This window comes from Brachycentrus maculatus, unplaced genomic scaffold (assembly GCF_059751285.1).
Source record: "Brachycentrus maculatus isolate JH-2025_06_01 unplaced genomic scaffold, ASM5975128v1 h1tg001149l, whole genome shotgun sequence".
NCBI classification, from domain to species: domain Eukaryota; kingdom Metazoa; phylum Arthropoda; class Insecta; order Trichoptera; family Brachycentridae; genus Brachycentrus; species Brachycentrus maculatus.
In genome coordinates, this window is record NW_028281842.1 from 13,958 (window position 1) to 33,390 (window position 19,433).

Genomic DNA, 19,433 nt, shown 5'->3' on the forward strand with positions numbered 1-19,433 from the left:
GGCTTATATATTCATATACAGAATACAACGTAAGACATCAATAAATAATAGATAAATATAAGACAGCGTTGGCATAGATTGTTTCCCATTCCCATATACAGGACCAACCTGCCGATAGTTATGCCTGTAGGAAGAGCTACCGCTATGCTGAACAATATAACTGTTCCATGTGTCTGAGGAGGTATTCCAAAGAAGGATTCTTCTACATCTTTAACAAGAGTCTTGCTTACTTTTCAATTTATATTTTTAATGTTTACGCCTTAAATATTAGTTTGTTTTGTTTGTATTTATTAATTAATTTATTTGATTTGAAATAAGTAAAAATGTGTTCATATATATATATGTTTTAATAAGTTTTTTTAAAATATTTATTTGTGTTTTCAGCATAAAATTAATGAATATTTAAAAAGGGATGATTTTTTAAAATAAATATTTACATAGCTAATTGGTATCAGCACAAAAATAAAAAAAGATAATAAATCTAAAGGTATAATCTGTGTAATAAAGGGAAGTGAATTTGATGAAAGACCTTTTATCTGGGTAAACACAGCGAGAGTAGCTATCGAAACTGCTAGATTAACAATTTTCGGAAAAGCGTGCACCGCGCCTACGAATTTTCTCTCCAAAGCAAACAAGAACGGGAGCATTTAGCAGAATTCGCTTATTTATTCTGCCAAATTAGGTTGCTTTACAGCGCTAATAATCTTCTACTCTCGTGGTTTGCTCAGGAGGAACTGCTAATCTGGAAATTGGAGTCATTTGAATATTGTATGTAATTTGGGACGCACTCCATTGTCTAGCTTCAGGATCTGTCACTCAGAGCTCGAGTATCTGAAGCTCAAAGCTTATTTCAATCCCAGTTGATTTCGTTAATTGATTCGGCAGTCACTTTGCGGTAATAATCCATTTTATATTAAGTTTTACTTAGTAAATACCACTGTTTCTTGAAATCTATTGTGGCACGTGTTTCGATACATTTCGCGTCATTTTCAAACACCGCGTGCTTGAAAGGGATGCGAAATACATCGAAATATGTGTCATAATAGATTTTTTTACGATAAGACTTCCATGATAATTTTCAGAGAAATTTCCGGTCTTAAAATTTCATTTAATTATATTTAATTAAAATATTATTTTTCTCCTTGATTTTGTAATAATTTTTTCATAATTATATTTTCCATTAATTTATTAATAAATTGTCTGTTCATGTAAGCCAGTATTGATTTTTTGTTCTCTTTCTAGAAGCCATCTATCCATATTAGCAATGATACACTAGGAATTTTTTCGTAGCTGCATGAATATAGCAAACAAACACGATACGATATAACTCCTAGTAGGCATTAGGACTCCGACTAGGAGTTATAAAATAACGTAATCTACGAGTTATTTCGTAGATGGGGTTAACATGTTAAGAAAAATTGGTATTAAGCAGGTTATTTCATCTGGAATATCAAATATTAAAAAGTGACATTTTGTACATCATTACGAAGGTATTTACTAACCTTCCTCCTGACGACACAGCCCCCCGGAGCAGGGGGCCATCTGTAGGGCTTTGCCCACGCAGCCCCCCTCGCCTCCGCCCCCCACGCACTGGCGCCTCCTGCTTTGGCGACAGTCCCTTCCGCACCTGGACCACTCCGACCATGGACTCCAGCGGCCCCCTAAGCCTAGGAAGCAAAATAAATAGGTCCATATTCTCAATCGGGTATTAAAATTCACTTTGCACTAAGAAACTTTCATTCAATTTTTCTTTTCAATTCAATCTTGTCAATCTTTTTTTTTCATACGAAAGTAGAAGTCTGAGTATCTCAAGGCTTACGACTTGGCATTTGGCTGGATTAAGACACTCCATCATTCGATCCATTATTGAACCCCCATATTGCATTATTTTTGGATCTTGTATATACGTAAACGCATACAATGGCCTTGGATGCATTTTACATGTGGGTAGCATTTCAATAGACTTGAGAAATTTGTGAAGTTTATATATATATATATATATATATATATATATATATATATATATATATATATATATATATATATATATATATATATATATATATATATATATATATATATATATATATATATATATATATATATATATATATATATATATATATATATATATATATATATATATATATATATATATATATATATATATATATATATATATATATATATATATATATATATATATATATATATATATATATATATATATATATATATATATATATATATATATATATATATATATATATATATACGATAAACAATTTTTGTATGAATTCACATAGAGCAGGGTAAAAAACGTGTAAACACAAAATATTAATCACATGGATTAATATTTCATAAACGAGTATTTATATGTTTGTGTAGTGCTATGGAAGCGACGTGTAGTATTGTTTGCATTCTGGTGTAATGATTGTCCTGAAGAAGAGACTAAATACAAAGTAAATGCTTTAATTATATAGAGTATTATTATTTTAACACTTACCTTCAGATTCCATGTTGTCACTCGGATATGAATAAAAATATCCATCTGCATTGTAAGCATTAAAAAATACATGATTTAATCCAATATTTGTAGTTAGAAAAATACACATGACATTATGACATCTCAAAAAACGTAAATATATTTTTTTCCTTTTGTATTTTTATAATCTCATCGTCAAATGTTTCAAAATGTTGTTTTTGATTAAAAGCTCAATCAGTCGGTGTCGCAAGATATACGTATGTATCAGCACGTTTATTTTTGTTTCTGCCAGCGACATGTTGTGTATTTCTTTCACTCTAAAAAATGTGTTATTACCATAAGAAGAGAGCGAGACAACTAATTAAGTCGACTTTCATTAATTGAATCGGCACTCACTATGCGATAAAATCTACGGTGTTTAAAAATGATGCGGAATGCATCAAAACACGTGTCACAATAAATTTGAAGCAATAGTGTAATGTCCGCCCCGTAGTGTAATGGCTATCGTTTTGAAGGTCCCGGGTTCGATTGCCAAGAGGGAGTCAAATAAATATAAGTGATTTTTCACTCTCATATTTATTCAATACTACCCTGGACTGGTACCTAAAGCGGAGGACTGATTACCTTTCCTTCATGTATTAACCTTTAAGATAAGACCGTTTATATAATTCAGTGCCCTTTACACTATTGAGCTGTGGATAAGGCTTTTATTTACTGAGTGAAACTTTAATTGAAAATAGTCGACTTTTGTTTGATCGGAATTCCGGCATCTCGCTCATGGGATGGTTGCATTCAGTCGGCACCTGATGGCACGTTGGGATGAACGTAGAATCTGTGACTCCGTGACTTAGTTACGAGCTGCGTACTACGGTTTCCATACAAATATGAACTGGAGTCTTTTGATCAGTACGGGAATGGATGAATTCGTGAATGGTGGCGTTACCGTTGTGACAAGGCAGGCAGTCCTCGGAGCGCTGCACGGCGGGGCCGCTGCAGGGCTGCCCGCCGTTGAGGGGCTGGGGGTTGGTGCAGGAGCGGGTGCGCCTCTCCCCCTCCGCGCCCTGCCCGGGACAGCGGCACTCCGACCACGCGGACCAGGAACTCCAGCCTCCGTTCACTGATATAAAAAAAATATTTAAAGAAATACGCAGATTCAATTTCTACTTTCAAATCCAACAAAACTTATTCAATTTAATTAATTTATTTAATTAAAAATGAATAACCAGCAAAACCTGTATTAGAGACTTGTCTGCAGGTAGGATAGTAAGGATTGAGAAGGAAGGTAAATATGAAAAATACATCACAAACACCCGGACCAATTGAAAATAAATCTTTCTTGAATTTACTTTGGCGAATCGAATCACAATCGAGCGTCTACCCAACTACGTCACGGCGCCTATTGTGATATTATCTCAACAAATATGAAAAAAGGATATGGAAGTTTAGGTATTTATAGAGCCTTAGACCTGTCATAGACTATGTCGTATGTTAAATTTTTTACGTGCACTCCATACTGAAGGTTAGAAATCATCATGACAATTTTCACTTTGTCTGCATAATAACGTTAGATGTTACGTCTTAGAATTACATATGAGTTCACAATAGCCGTCTATGTTGGATTTTTTTTAGAGAAATATGTGTGGTTTTTATCAATTTACAAAAATACTTAAATTTCATACTATTTCTGTGAGCCTAAGCGGCTCATATTAGAAATTTTGACTCCGCGTCACTAACTACGGACGTCAACCCGACACTCGATTGAGAATATATTTTATTTGTCAGAGATCATTTTACTTGGATTATTTTTTGCAAACTGGGTACCTACTGTATCACGAGATCGATCAATATGTCTAGGAGTTATTTTTACATACTGGGAAACATCTGAACACATTATTGTCTGTTTTGCATACATCCAAACAAAAAAATCTCTGCTATACAAAAAAGCTTTCTCAATCCAACATGGATAACTGTTGTGAACAATTCGCTCGCTCCTTTCAATAACGTCATAAATCAAAAAACTTGATTTTTCAGAACGTTTTTAAAGTTTAAAAATATAATAAAATGTTTTAAAAATAAATATCTAGCCACTTAGTGAACTTTTTACTACGCAACAGATCTTTTTAGGTAAAACCTGAAGATTTTTTCTAATTTAAAAAAAAAAAAAAATAAACAATACCTTTTCTTCAAAATGCAAAAAAAACACTTTCTGCCCTGTAGCGAGTAAATATTAAGTTAAAAATATGCCTCTTTTTCTGGGATATAGTACATTTTCTGGGCATTCCGAAAATATGCACAACTGAAAATTGACGATTTTTGAATTATGACGTTCTTGAAAGGAGTGAGCGAAATGTGTAATGTGACATGAAATTAATCATCTATCTAGGCGTTCCGAAAATTCGACTAGTGTGATTGTCAAGCTGGGGTAGAATGGTAAATGTTGCACGTGTGTAAAGTGATCTCTTAACCAGCCTATGGCTGGTCATAAGTCCTGTTAATACTCAGACTATCATATTCTCCTTCATCAACCGTATGTTGAGATGTCAAAATATAAAAATAATTCCAAAGTGAAGAAAACCCAAATTTGTGAACAAGAATTTAGGCTCACTCAAAATTTTAAATTTTACATTTCTTTTATTTATTGTTTCGGCATTAACTTTGTGGTAAGACATATTACAATGATTAAAAAAAACACTTCGTTTTTTACCACTTGAGTTTTATTATAGACTACATGTTTCAGAAGTTAAACTTAAAGTTATTATACAGACCTGAATGATGGAATCATCATGGATCATTATATTTCTTTGTTCTGAACCAATAACACATTTTGTCGATGAGAAATAAGTAGTAAAAATGACATAAAATAAATATCTGTTTGTCATTTGATTATACGCATTATATCCAAATACATTCGACAACTGGGGTGAATTTTCCAAGAAATATTAGACGTCTTCACGTACTGTCTTTTATATTACGCTATTAATCAGAGAAAACCTCCCATTTCTGATGTCGTCTTCCCCGTCATCTTCGTAGTTGTTTTCGCAAAATGATTAAATTATTCTTATTTTTCTGTTGTGTTCGCGATATTACTTTTCTTTGCTATGCGCGTTTAATGGAGGGTAACTTAAATAACACATGAATCAATTAAAAACTCATCTTTTTAATATCTCTCATTCTTTCAATTAAATAACAATTTTAGTTTATTCTCAATATTATTAATATGTTTCTGGTTCCAACTCTAATGGAAGTGAAACATGGAGTTGGCAAAAGAAGGATGAAAGTAGACTGAATGCAGTCAAAATGCGATCTCTCGATGTGCAACAAAACGATGTATGATAGATGTTCGAATAGTGAAATAAGAAAGGAATGCAAAGCTGAGATAAGCATTATCGATAAAATTAAGAAAGGTGTGTTGGGATGGTTTGGACATGTAGAACGAATGAGTGAGGAAAGAACGGTAAAACAAATTTATGAGGCGAATGTTAGTGGGAAAAAAAGCAGAGGAAGACCGAGAAAAACATGCCACGATCAGGTATGCTAAATACCTGAAAGTGGTCAGGTTAGGAGACGTAACGATCGGCGGGTATGTATGAGGAGATGCATGATGTATGTATGTATGAATGTGGAGGAGGCGAAGAATGTTTGCAAGAACAGAGTGGTGTGGCGTTCTATTCTCTCTGCCTACCCCTGCGGGGAAGCGGCGTGAGGGTTAGTTAGTTAGTTTATTAATATGTAAAGCATTTACTTTGTGGTTGGTCATTTTGATTTTTTTTCTTTAAAAAATGTTAGTTATATTAGGATATAACCACTCACTGATGTGTGTTAGTAATATTAGTACGTAACCACTCAACAGTGAGTGGTTATATACTAATATTACTGACATCTTTGTAATTATACTTATAAAATAAGTAATTATACTTTAGTACATATTATACATTATTATATAAATAAATAATGAAATTCCCTGGCCTGGGAATTTTCCTGACCTTAACCCTTTTGATACGTGTGGAGTATTTTAAAACAAGTTTATATTAATTCCCAAAATCCCACTCTTTAATGTCGTAAAAAATAAATGGCTTATTACATTATTTTAAGTTTAAATTTATATATTTTTCAACTTAATACAGATGAAAAAAATATGGAAGTGTCGGTATTTACAGGGCTAATGAACCGTCATGGGCTGGAAAAGTGATCACCCTTCATCATTCTAACCATGATTGACAACCACACTACTCAAGTTTTTCGAGATCTTATATGTATCAGAAATCATCATTATGTTAAATATATATATGATACAAATAAAAGGATCTCTGCAAAATGAATTTTTTTCTTAATCCAACATAGATGGCTGTTGTGAACTCATATATACTGTGTCATAAGATTAATCAATATATCAAGGATTCCCGATGCTGTGTGTACAGTAAAACGCGATCAGCATATTTTTTAAAGGAAATAACACACAAAACCTCCATTTTTAGAGGCTTGTCTGCAGGTAGAATAGTAAGAATAGGGAAGGTTAATGTAAAAAATATATATCACAAACACCCAGACAAATTAAAAATAAATCATTAATCTGTTTTGTAATTGTCGGGAATCGAACCCGCGATACTAGTTTCGCAGTCGAATGTTTACTCAACTACGCCACGGTACCTGTCATGACAGGTCATACATCTTGTAAACACCCAGACATCCATATTGTTCTTCATCTATATTTAGACGCCGAAAAAAAAAAGAAGTTTATTTCAGTGTATTGTATTGAATTTTTCCATCACTGCGGTTAGTCTGCAAATGTTCTCTGTTAAAACCATTTAAACCTGCGCACAAAATAACAATTATAAAAATATTACAGAAACGAAACGGAAAAAAAGTTTGAACGTGCTTTGTGGACGATTTGCGGATTCCTTTGTCGGCACGATTTCAAATGTAATTTCTCTCTGGCAAAATAATTAATTTGTTAATCGAAATACTTACAAAATAAATATCATTAATGCCAGATATTTTTTTTACAACCTTCCCAGCATTCACTCCCCTTTCTACATATAATATTTGCTTACAACATTTTGAGTGTGTCCAAATACTTGTTCACAAAATCTGGATTATCTCCAATTACAGGAGTCATTTTCATATTATTTTTTGACATCTCATCAAAGATGAAGAAGAATATGGAAGATGAGATGTCAAAAAATAATATGAAAATGACTCCTGTAATTGGAGATAATCCAGATTTTGTGAACAAGTATTTGGACACACTCAAAATGTTGTAAATAAATTATCTGGTCAAATTGTAAGCTTAAATAATAAAAATGAAAATGGTATTTTCTGGCGTTTCTCATGTGTGTGATTATAATCCAGGATTTGGACCTCACATACTAATATAAGAGTTTCTGCTTAATACAAAGCTTCTTTACATCTCACCAATAGATGTCTCTAGTGAAGTTCTAGTGATTCAAGAACAAGGTTTCTAAATTAGTTCATAAATAAAGAACTTCCAAGAATTTGAGTAGTGTGGTTGTCAATAATGGGTAGAATTGGTGAATGTTACACGTGTGTAAAGTGATCACTTAAACCAGCCGATGACGGTCGTCAGCCCCGTAAATGCCCAGACTTCCATATTCTTCTTCATCTTTGATGAGATGTCAAAAAAAATGTAATAGTAATAATAATAATATTTGCTTTAAAAAATACTTCTAAAATTAGCAAAAATTATAAACCTATTCCAAAAAATTCTCATCTAATACTATACGTAGTGAGTGGTCAGCACCGTACTGGAGGTCCCAGCTTCAGTTCCCAGGGGTGAGTGTAATAAACATAAGTGCTTTTTCATTCTTACATTTATTCAATATTACCCTGGACTAATACCTAAAGCTGAGGGCTGATCACATTTCCTTCATATGTAACGATCAAGACAACACTGCAATTATATGATGCAGTGCCCTATGCACCATCAGGTGCGGATGAGATTTTGAAGAAGAATAACAATTTTACAAAGAGATCTACTTTCATTCATTATCATACTACTTCACATATGTACATACTGCATAAAAGACCATGACTTTGGATTTTTGTAATTCATCAACAAATCACTTTCCTTGCACACATTATAAACTTTTAACATCAGCGCCTGCAGGACTTCTCTACAAGAACAAATTATCTTATCATTTGTATGGTAACATACATTCAAATCGATCATTTTAAATCCAGTATTTAAAACCTTTCAGTTCATTCATGTGTAGATTGTAATACCACGGTGACATTACACATACCTGTTTAACATTTACCCGAATGCATGCAGTGCTATTATCACACAAGGTTTCAATTGGATATGTTTACTGTTTACTCCATACTCAGATTATACCTTTCATAGTTTCGTTCTATCAACTCGATCATATGCTTTCTGCAAATCCACAAATGTGCAAAAAGGTTGGTATTTTGAAAAAAATTCTCCTTTACAATAAAACGATATACAAACATATATGTATATGTACGAGAATGAAGTCGGGTTATGGTCCCGTGGTTAGTGTCGCGAACACTTTAGTTGGAGTTTCTCGGTTCGAACCCACTCTACTACAATTTGATACCTATTTCCAATAATGAGCCGCTAAGGCTCACAGAAATAGTATGAAATTGAAGTATTTTTGTAAATAATAAAAACTTAAATTTTGCTGCTTTTATAAAAAAAAATATGAATGATCAAAATCATAGTCAATTTGTGTCAGAATATGTCTTTAATTTTTATTATTAATAATATAAATTTATTAAAATATTATCATACCATAGACTGTGAGTAGTGCTGGGTTGGACACTCGTCTACCAGCGATGTTTTCAGCCACACAACTGTAGTTACCCACATCCTGAAAAATCATATTGTAATACATGAGAGTGTAATTGTAAAATGACAATATATTGGTTGAAATAATGAGAATTTGTTATGTTTCTTAGGTTTTCCTCCTACTCTTTAATTATCGTATGAATAATTAAGAGAAAATACACATATCAGTTACAATTTTAATGATGCCTTTTGGTGCAAAAGCTCTCTTTGGTCAGTTTTAATTTAAAACGTTAAACCTCAAAATAATATATATTACAAAAAAGAGTTTCATAAGAGAAATTTATTTAAAAATATATGTAAAATAAAAATTAATCTTTTCTAGTTGTTGTTTTTGGAAGGAAAAACCAGCAAAGCTCCCATTTTTAAAGATTTATCTGCAGGTAGGAAGGTATGGATTGGCAAAATAGACGTAAAAATAATGTAAATTACCCAGTCAAATTGTAAATATTATTTTTATAAATCCACTTTTAAATTGTGGGGAATCGAAAATTATAAATTGTCTTTAATATTATTTTGATAATTACAAAAAATATGCAGTAAATAGCTTTTATAATACTAAAATTATAAAATTAAACTTCATATATGGTGGATTTCAATCTTATTTATAGATTTAGCATTTAATCTGTATAACTGCATATTAATTTGTGTATTAAAGTTGTGTTTTATTGTTTAAAAAAAAACACATAAGTATTTTTTTTTAACATTTTATAATATTTTCAAACAAATTTTATCTTCACATTCGTTTGAGAATGCCAAAACTAGGCAAAACAATTGTCACAAAATGTATTTTTATTTGTTTTTTTTTAAACAATAAAATACAACTTAGTGAACTCAAAAAATCAGTGTTCGTTTAACATTTAATACATAGATTACAATCTTTCTGTTATAACCGGGTAGGTTTAATATATTTTCAGGTATACGACGTACTAATCGTCTTAATATACATAGCTTCTAGGGCGGTTGAATATGCAAAAAATGTCTATATTTCTCTGAATTTACCTGCAAAGTAGCTTGCGACACAATGAGATGACCCTCTGCCGATAGTAGTATAGATGAAGTGGAACTACTAAGAGGAACTCCATTCTTCAGCCAGTATACCCTGACTTGAGGTGCTCCAGCGGGAGGCAGACAGCGAAGGGAAGTCTGGCCGTATAGTTCCACACTAGTCGAGTCGGGAGGGGAGGCAAACTGCTTCCGGATGTCTGTGAAAAACGGAATGATTGTTATTTTTTTAAATGAAAGGGTGGAAAACTGTGCGAGAATTTGATACAATGATGCAATGAATCTTTTATAAATAATGAAAGAAATGCTTCGATCTTAAACTGTGTTGAAATGTACTTTTCAAGAAATCTAGAAGATTGAACTATTTTTAAAATGAATGTCCAAATGCCATAAAAATGTGTGTACAGTCAAATTCTATGTACAAGCACAAATTACTTTATGTTGCCTTAACTTTCTAATAAGTATTATTATGAACTTATGAAATGAATAATGAAATTTAAAAGAAAGAGGCTTTGAATCCATATGAATATATTTTCAAATTGTGATTAATATTTTTTTAATATAATATTTGGATAGTATGTTTTCTACAAATGAAAAGATTGAAAAATATAAAAGAAGGAAAGAGAATGCTGGGAACAGAGTAAATGGTACATTGGAATCAGTTTTAGTAAATAAACACATATCAGCGAAAGCTAAATTGGCAGTACACATCGGGGTCCTGGTTCCAACCCTTATGCAAGAAAGTCAAGCCTGGAGTTAACAAAAGAAGGATAGAAAATGATTGAACATTTTTTTAACAATATTTCCGTCGCCATAAAAAATACTACTATTTGCAAAAATCATAAACCTATAATTTATTTTTATTTCATCTATAATCATATCGTTGCATTCATCCCTTTTCATCATCCCAACATCCCTCATACATCGTTTTGATCTGAGGGATCGTATTTCGACTGCATCCACTCTACTTTCATTCTTCTTTTGCCAACTCCATTCTTCGTTTCCTACTCCATGCTTAGCTTCCATACATTACATATATAGGATTGGAACCAGGACTCCATTGCGTAGCTACTGCCCGTTAAGCTTTCGCCGATTTTTATTTGCTTTAACTGATTTCAGTGCTAAATATGTAAAAATGAAATATCATAAAAGTGCAAAAAAAACGTATGTGATTCAGAAAAACCTGAGAATTTTAAATGGAAAAAGAATAATCAAGCGACATCTATTGTCCACACATATGGCTTTGAAAGCTTTATACGAACTTTGAAATGGCCGACATTGTTTTCCTTGATATCAATTATTCCGTTAAATGCCTTTAATAGAATTCCTTTGTAAATATGGAAATTCAATAATATATTGTTTAGAGGTAAATGTTCAGAGTGCGACGCTTTTGTTTGGAATCCCTCTCCAGTATTATCAATGCATATAAATCTACGGTGCCAAGAATTGTCGGGCAAAATTGAAATCGATATCCATTGAACATTGAAAGCCCGCACAGAATCGTCATTTAAATTAATTACTTTTACATTTTTACATCTGAATTTGGATGAAGAAGATGCTCATCTATGTTGAGATGTCGAGATGTAAAAAATACTCACAAGCGGAGAAAATCCAGATTCGTGAACAAGGATTTGGGCAAACTCAAAATGTTGTTAATAAAACAATCTGATCAAAGTATAAGTTCAATAAAAAATCATGTTTTCAGGCGTCTCTCTAGGCGTATATTTTAAAAGGTCATCTTCTAAATAAGGCTTACTCAAATCTACCATAGATACTGCCGCAAACTCGCGCAAAGAGCGACGCATGAATCATAGGATTTACTCGTTTATAATATACAATATGTATATCAGATATAAACCCAGATTTTTATATTCTTCTTCGTCTATGTTGAGATGTAAAAAATGTAAAAATTACTCCTTAGTGGAGAAACCCAGATTAGCGAACAAGTTTTTGGACATACTCAAAATGCTGTGAATAAAATAATCCGGTCATTTTTTAAGCTGTATACATATTTTAAATCATCTTTTCAGACGTTTCGCAGTATGGAAAATAATCCGGTTAGGATCGTGCATACTTCCAAATAAAAAGGTCTCTTCTAAACATAAAGCTTTCCCTATCTTATCGTAGATGGCTCTAGTGAACTTAAATGTACAAAGTCATGAAATTAATATGTAATCGTAAATAGGAGTTCCATAAATTTGAGTATTGCGGTTGTCAATCATGGGTTGAATGATATTGTTAGACGTGTATAAAGTGATCACTTAACCAGTCTACAACAGGCCATAAGCCCTGTAAATATCATCATTCATTCTTCAATATTCTTCTTCTATGCTGGAATATCAAAAATATATTACAATTACTCTTTTAATTATATTTTATATGTATGAGCTTCAAAAATTTTAGTTGTGTGGTCGTCAATCATGGGTAGATTGAAGAATGTTACATGTGTGTTTAAAGTGATCACTTTAACACCCTATAACAGGTCCTGCAATTACCCAGACTTCCATATTTTTCTTTATATATATTGAGATCTCAAAATGTAGAAAATGACTTACTTGAAAAATGTTGTAGCATTATGTTAAAGAATGGAAAGTATTTTCAATTGATATGCAAGTTAGAAACAGACCATGATAATGGTACATACAATTTTCGGTATGATATGGTGTAGAATATTAAAAGAGTAAAGACATAGAACCGATGCAGATGGCACTAAAAGAAAACTTAGTTATTTATTTCTATATTTATTAAATTCCGGAGATATAAAGGGGTTGATGCAAGGCATCGAATGGAATAGACAATGCCTTGCATTGCAATTGCTGTATTTTACACACGACGCGACGCGAAGCGATGCCTAATGCTGTAGAATAGTGGTATTTCCGAATTTCTGTATTTTAATTTTATTTTCCAACCCGTATATATGATAATGAAGCATAATGTTGGATGAAGGATGAAAGTAGACTGAATGCAGTCGAAATGCGATCTTTGAGTGCGGCAAAACGATATATGATAGATGTTTGAATGTTGAATTGCGGAAATATATTTTTTTTAGATGGGAGTTGCATTTATTATTTACCATGGTTATTATATACAAGGCTTACAGATCATTTGGTGGATTTCTGATTCTTTTGAATAAAATAAATGTTTAATTATAATCTGTTTTGGGAATAGGAGGGACCATCTATGTAGGTGGGCCAATCAGGAACATGTCAGCATTTGCTCATTGCTGGGAGAAAATTACGTAAAACTCCTCAGGAGAAGGCGGACTGTTGACTGTCGTCAGCAGACCTACCGTTCCACTAGAAGAGGGTTCGGCATTTTGTGTCCTAGCTTGGTTTATGCTATCAATGTCCTTCATTATTTTTATCATGTATGATACCACCTCTCGTGAGGATATAAAGAAAGAATGCAAGGTTGAGATAACCAATTTACAACATTTTAATTAAGCTTTTTATTAAGAGTTTCTGCTTAGTAAAAAGCATCTACATCTCACCAATAGATGTCTCTAGTGAAGTTCTAGTGATTCAAGAACAAGGTTTCTAAATTGGTTCATATATATGGAACTTCCAATAATTTGAATCGTGTTATTGTCAATAATGGGTAGAATTGTTGAATGTTACACGTGTGTAAAGTGATCACTTAAACCAGCCTATGACGGTCGTCAGCCCCGTAAATGCCCAGACTTCCATATTCTTCTTCATCTTTGATGAGATGTCAAAAAATAATATGAAAATAACTCCTGTAATTGGAGATAATCCAGATTTTGTGAACAAGTATTTGGACACACTCAAAATGTTGTAAATAAATTATCTGGTCAAATTATAAGCTTAATAATAAAAATGAAAATGGTATTTTCTGGCGTTTCTCATGTGTGTGATTATAATCCAGGATTCGGATCTCACATACTAATATAAGAGTTTCTGCTTAATAAAAAGCTTCTTTACATCTCACCAATAGATGTCTCTAGTGAAGTTCTAGTATTCATGAACAAGGTTTCTAAATTGGTTCATATATATGGAACTTCCAAGAATTTGAATAGTGTGGTTGTCACTAATGGGTAGAATTGTTGAATGTTACACGTGTGTAAAGTGATCACTTAAACCAGCCTATGACGGTCGTCAGCCCCGTAAATGCCCAGACTTCCATATTCTTCTTCATGTTTGATGAGATGTCAACAAATAATATGAGATAAGCAATATTGATACAATTAAAAGCGGTGTAATGAAATGGTTGGGCATGCGATTCAAATGAGTGAAGAAAGAAAAGTAAAACAAATTTACGAGGCAAATGTTGTTAGTAATAATAGCAGGAGAAGGCCGAGGAAAACTTGACATGATCAAGTATTTTAAAAAAAACATGGGCGTGATCAGGTCAGGAGTCGGAACAATTGGCGGGTATGTATAAAGAGATCCTTAAATGTAGAAGGGACGAAGATTGTTTGCAAAAACATATTGGTGTAGCGTTCTATACTCTCTACCTACACCCCAAAGCGGTGTGGTGGTTAGTAAGAAGGTTTTAATTTAATTTTAAACTAATTGATAGCGAATAATCTATGCACAAACCAACAAATAATGGTGATATTCCATAAAACTAAGTGAGAATAGAACGTCACACTACTCTGTCTTTGAAAAATCTCTTTGCCTCTTCCACATTCATGCATCTCCTCACACATACCCTCTGATTATTCCAACTCCTGACCCGACCTTACATTTGAATTCATGTGACTTTATATTTAATTTTCTTATTATTACTTTTGATATTTTTTTATACCATTAGCATTCCCCATACCGCTCACTCCTTTCAAGAACGTCATAGATCAAAAAACGTGATTTTTCAAGAGAACGTTTTTAAAGCTTTAAAATATAATACAATGTATTAAAAATAAATATCAAGCAACTTATTGAACTTTTAACAGTGCAACAGATCTTTTAAGGTAAAACCTGAAGGTTTTTTCTCCATTTAAGAAATATTTAGTATATTTAAAAAAATTACTTAACAATACATTTTCTCCAAAATGCAAAAATAGCACTTTCTGCCCTGTAGCAGGTAAATATTAAGTTAAAAATATGCCAATTTTGCTGGAATATAGAAGATTTTCTGGGCATTCCGAAAACATGTACAACTGAAAATTGTCGATTTTTGATTTATGACATTCTTGAATGGAGTGAGCGATACGTACATGTTTTTTTTAAATTAATTTGATTGAACACCTGTAATGCAATTCATTACTATCCCTCAAAAATCTCATTTTATACCTCATATATATAAGTATATATATATCTCATTTTAGTTACTATCTTCCACGGATAAAGCCCAAAGCTATAGCAAGTAATTACCTGTCATTCAGTTTAAGGCCTTTTCGCTTGCAGAATTTTGCATTTAAATTGCGCCTTATGTCGCTTTCGGCCTGCATTCCCGACAAGTCGGGTATTATAAGGTGTCATTAGTGCATTCTGCAAGCATAGTTGATAAATTGGTCATCTTCTTTTTCTAATTCAAAGATTGTTGTGAATAGGACACTACTTACATAACTGTATGCATTTCTTTAAAAGAACAATTATAAAACATATAAAAAAAATATTTTTTCAGAGACCCACCAAGCCACCTTGTGTCTCTTGTCGGTGGAGTTCTGAAAATAACTAAAAAACACACGTTTTTTTTGTTGTAATTATATTTTTTTAACATAAAAAAAGGAAGAGAAGAATTTAATACAAAACTATTTTACAATTTACATAGAATTAACACTTGACCATTCACCCATTCCCTTATTACGCATATGTTCCATATTTTATTTTGACCTGTAACCTCCGTTGGCAACAAATTAAAAATGTTCGGAACGATATATTGAAGTTTTCGACTCCCATATTAAATGTTAATTCTTTGGACTATCTTGGTGAAGTTATATACGTAATAAACGTAATTATTAGTTATTTTGTTGATATTTCATTTTGTAAGTCTGGGCATTTACGGGACTTACGACCGTCGTAGACTGATTTATGTGACCACTTTACACACATGTAACATTCAACAATTCTTCCCATGATTGACAACCCTACCACTTAAATTTTTGGAAGTTCTATATTTGATCTAATTTACAAACATTGTGCTTGCATCATTAGAATTTTACTAGAGACATGAGATTAAAATAAGTTTTTTAATTGAACAGATTTTTTTTTCATTGAGGTTCGAATCCTGGATTATAATCACATACATGATAAACGCCAGAAAATATCGTTTTCATTTTATTTTTTTAGCTTATAATTTGATCGGTTAATTTATTTACAACATTTTGAGTGTGACGAAATACTTGTTCACAAATCTGGATTATCTCCAATTATAGGAGTTATATTTCTTTTTTTTTTTTGACATCTCAACAAATAATCCACAATCTCTTAATCCAGATTTATGAACAAGTATTTGGTCACACTCAAAATGATATCAGTTTATAAATGCTTTTTTTCTAACAAATACATGAAAGAACTTTCTGTCAAGGTTTTTTTGGCGAAAGAAAAAAGATAAGAAATTAGGCATGGACATTTTCAGTATCTTACAATTCTTTATTAGACGGTTGTGTCCGAAGTAATTCGATCACGAAACCGATAATCCCTACGAATACAAGCCCTAATCCTCCCTTCAGTTCCAGCCTTGCTAATTGCATGCCATATCACCGAACGAAAGTCACTCACTGGGGCGAATGGGAGATAATACCAAGGCCTCCAAGTCGGCCTTTTGATAATATGGAAAAAGTTCCTACCCCGTAATCTTAGATTAGATCAAGACTCCTTATTTATTTCCTCTAATTATAACCTACTTTACTCGAACTGCCAACTGTATTTTAGGGAAACACATTCAGAATAAAATATATCAAGGGAATAGAATGATAGCTTTGGTTTAACCATTTTAGTGCAGTGATTTTTCCTTTTATGTATGCTAAAATTACTGATGATTTTTTTGGCGAAAATAGTCCGTTGTATTAGATGTGTAGAAAATCAACAATATTGAGGTCAAATACCGACCAACTTTAAAATTTAGAGTTAGCTTTACACAGTGTTTAAAAACTCATGTGGTAATACACAATAAATTTTACTAAAAAGTGGTATTTACAAGGTAAAATATTAATTAAAAAATAAATTTTAAAAAACTACCAATCGGAGAAAGATATATACCTACTTCACAAAATTTTCGTATGGTGGCATCTCTTACCAAAAACTTAAGTGCGTGGAAGTTTTTGGTAAGGGAAGGGTAATAAACTATGAGTATTTCAATGATTTAGAATTTAGTACATAAACCCTGATAATGACAAGGTTCTTGTTGAAACCGGTTGGATAAAGTGTATTAATAAAAAATTGGTCGAAATAAAATCGTTTTATTTTATAAAGATATAAATACAAATTGTATCTAATTAAGTGTCAATATTAGTTTGTATACTAAATGTAATATGAGCGAACTTAGAAAATAAAAAAAAATACCAAATAACTGAAAAATCGTAGTTTATAAAATATTTTTAAAAATTTCTGGACTGTTTTCCGATATTATCTTGGAAATTATTTACCGGAGGATTCTTACATCGGCTATAATACCCTCACGTACAGGTAATATCATTTAATGCGCTTACTAGCTAAGTTTATCTATTTTACAGGAATATTCAACGTCTACAAGTCTGCTTATGCAGGATCGTAAGCCTGAGTAGGAATACCTTCATTACATTGATCGGTTGTATGGCTTGAAGTTTCTATAGGTATAAGGGTGTAATAGATGTGATTATATAGTGTTACGTAAGACGTAAAATGGAGATATGTTCTTTGAAAAGGTTAAGTCTAGACGTTTCCGTAGACGAAGTCGGAAAAAAATGCATTTAAATGCAGTTTAAATAAAGAAAAGCAAGCATACTTATTGGTCCGATTTTTTTGTTTGCATTCAAGAAATATTTGTGACAGCAAAATTACTTAAAACCCTTACCCGCACCATATGGTGCATAGGGCACTGCATCGAATTGACGCAGTGTTATCTTGATCATTACTTACATGAAGGCAAGGTGATCACTCTTGCGCTCAGGAACCAGTCCAGGGTAATATTAAATAAATATTACAGTGTAAAATCACTAATATTTATTTTCACCCCCCCTGGGAATTGAACCCGGGACCTCCAGCACGGTGGCTAAACACGCTGACCATTACACCACGGAGGCGGACAGTAAAATAATATATACTTATGTTTTTTTTTTCTAATTTTGTCTCTAACAATATTAAATGAGTATGGTGAAATTTTGTAAAAAAACTTAGATTTAAAAATGCACACACGCGTGTATTTATATTATACTTATATACATTTATTTCATCACATATGTAATTATAAATTACAAATTACAGTAATGTTACAACACTGAGTTTTCCCATGCCCAGGGCACATATGACAATACTTTTTTTTTATAAAATTATTTAAAAGAAAATTGTTTATGACACGCATCATATACGACATAGCCGAATGATGATACCTATTTCAAATCTACTCACCTCCATTATTTATTTATAAACAGCTCTTTGCTATTTTCTTTCCTTTTATAATGGCTTTATGGAGAACGGAAGCGTTTGTACAACTTTATTGCATATTTTGACCAAAAGAGGTACGTGTCAGGTTTTGTTTGATGTGTTTCTGTGTTTGAAATCTAGTTGCTCTAAGTACGTTTCCATAAAGTGTGTCAATTGTGATATCGCTCACTCATTTCAAGAACGTCATAAATCAAAAAATCATCGATTTTCAGTTGTGCATGTTTTAGTAACACCCATAAAATGTACTATATCCCAGCAAAAGCGGCACATTTTGAACTTAATATTTACCCGCTACAAGGCAGAAAGAGTTGCTTTGCATTTTGAAGAAAAGGTAGTGTTTTTTTTTTCAAACATACTAAATATTTTTCAAATGGAGAAAAAACCTTTAGGTTTTACCTAAAAAGTTCTGTTGCACAGTAAAAAGTTCAATAAGTGGTTTGATTTATTTTAATACATTGTATTAAAATAAATTTATTTTAATGAATTGTATTATATTTTTAAACTTTGAAAACGATCTCCTGAAAAATCTAGTTTTTTTTATTTATGACGTTCTTGAAAGGAGTGAGCGATATGT

The 19,433-nt window shown here is 32.2% G+C and overlaps 1 protein-coding gene across 1 annotated transcript in view; it reads right to left on the reverse strand.

Annotated features, from left to right (window-relative positions):
• Positions 1–1,418: 1,418 nt before the first annotated feature.
• The window catches only part of LOC148299439 (netrin receptor unc-5-like), an 82,480-nt gene continuing 64,465 nt past the window's right edge, over positions 1,419–19,433 (reverse strand). The window contains exons 5-8 of the mRNA XM_088276089.1: positions 10,311–10,513; positions 9,255–9,333; positions 3,429–3,602; positions 1,419–1,667 (exon numbers count right to left, since the gene is read on the reverse strand). Coding sequence (XP_088132215.1) covers positions 1,498–1,667; positions 3,429–3,602; positions 9,255–9,333; positions 10,311–10,513 — 626 coding nt within the window. The 3' untranslated portion in view covers positions 1,419–1,497. The remainder of the gene's footprint in view (positions 1,668–3,428; positions 3,603–9,254; positions 9,334–10,310; positions 10,514–19,433) is intronic.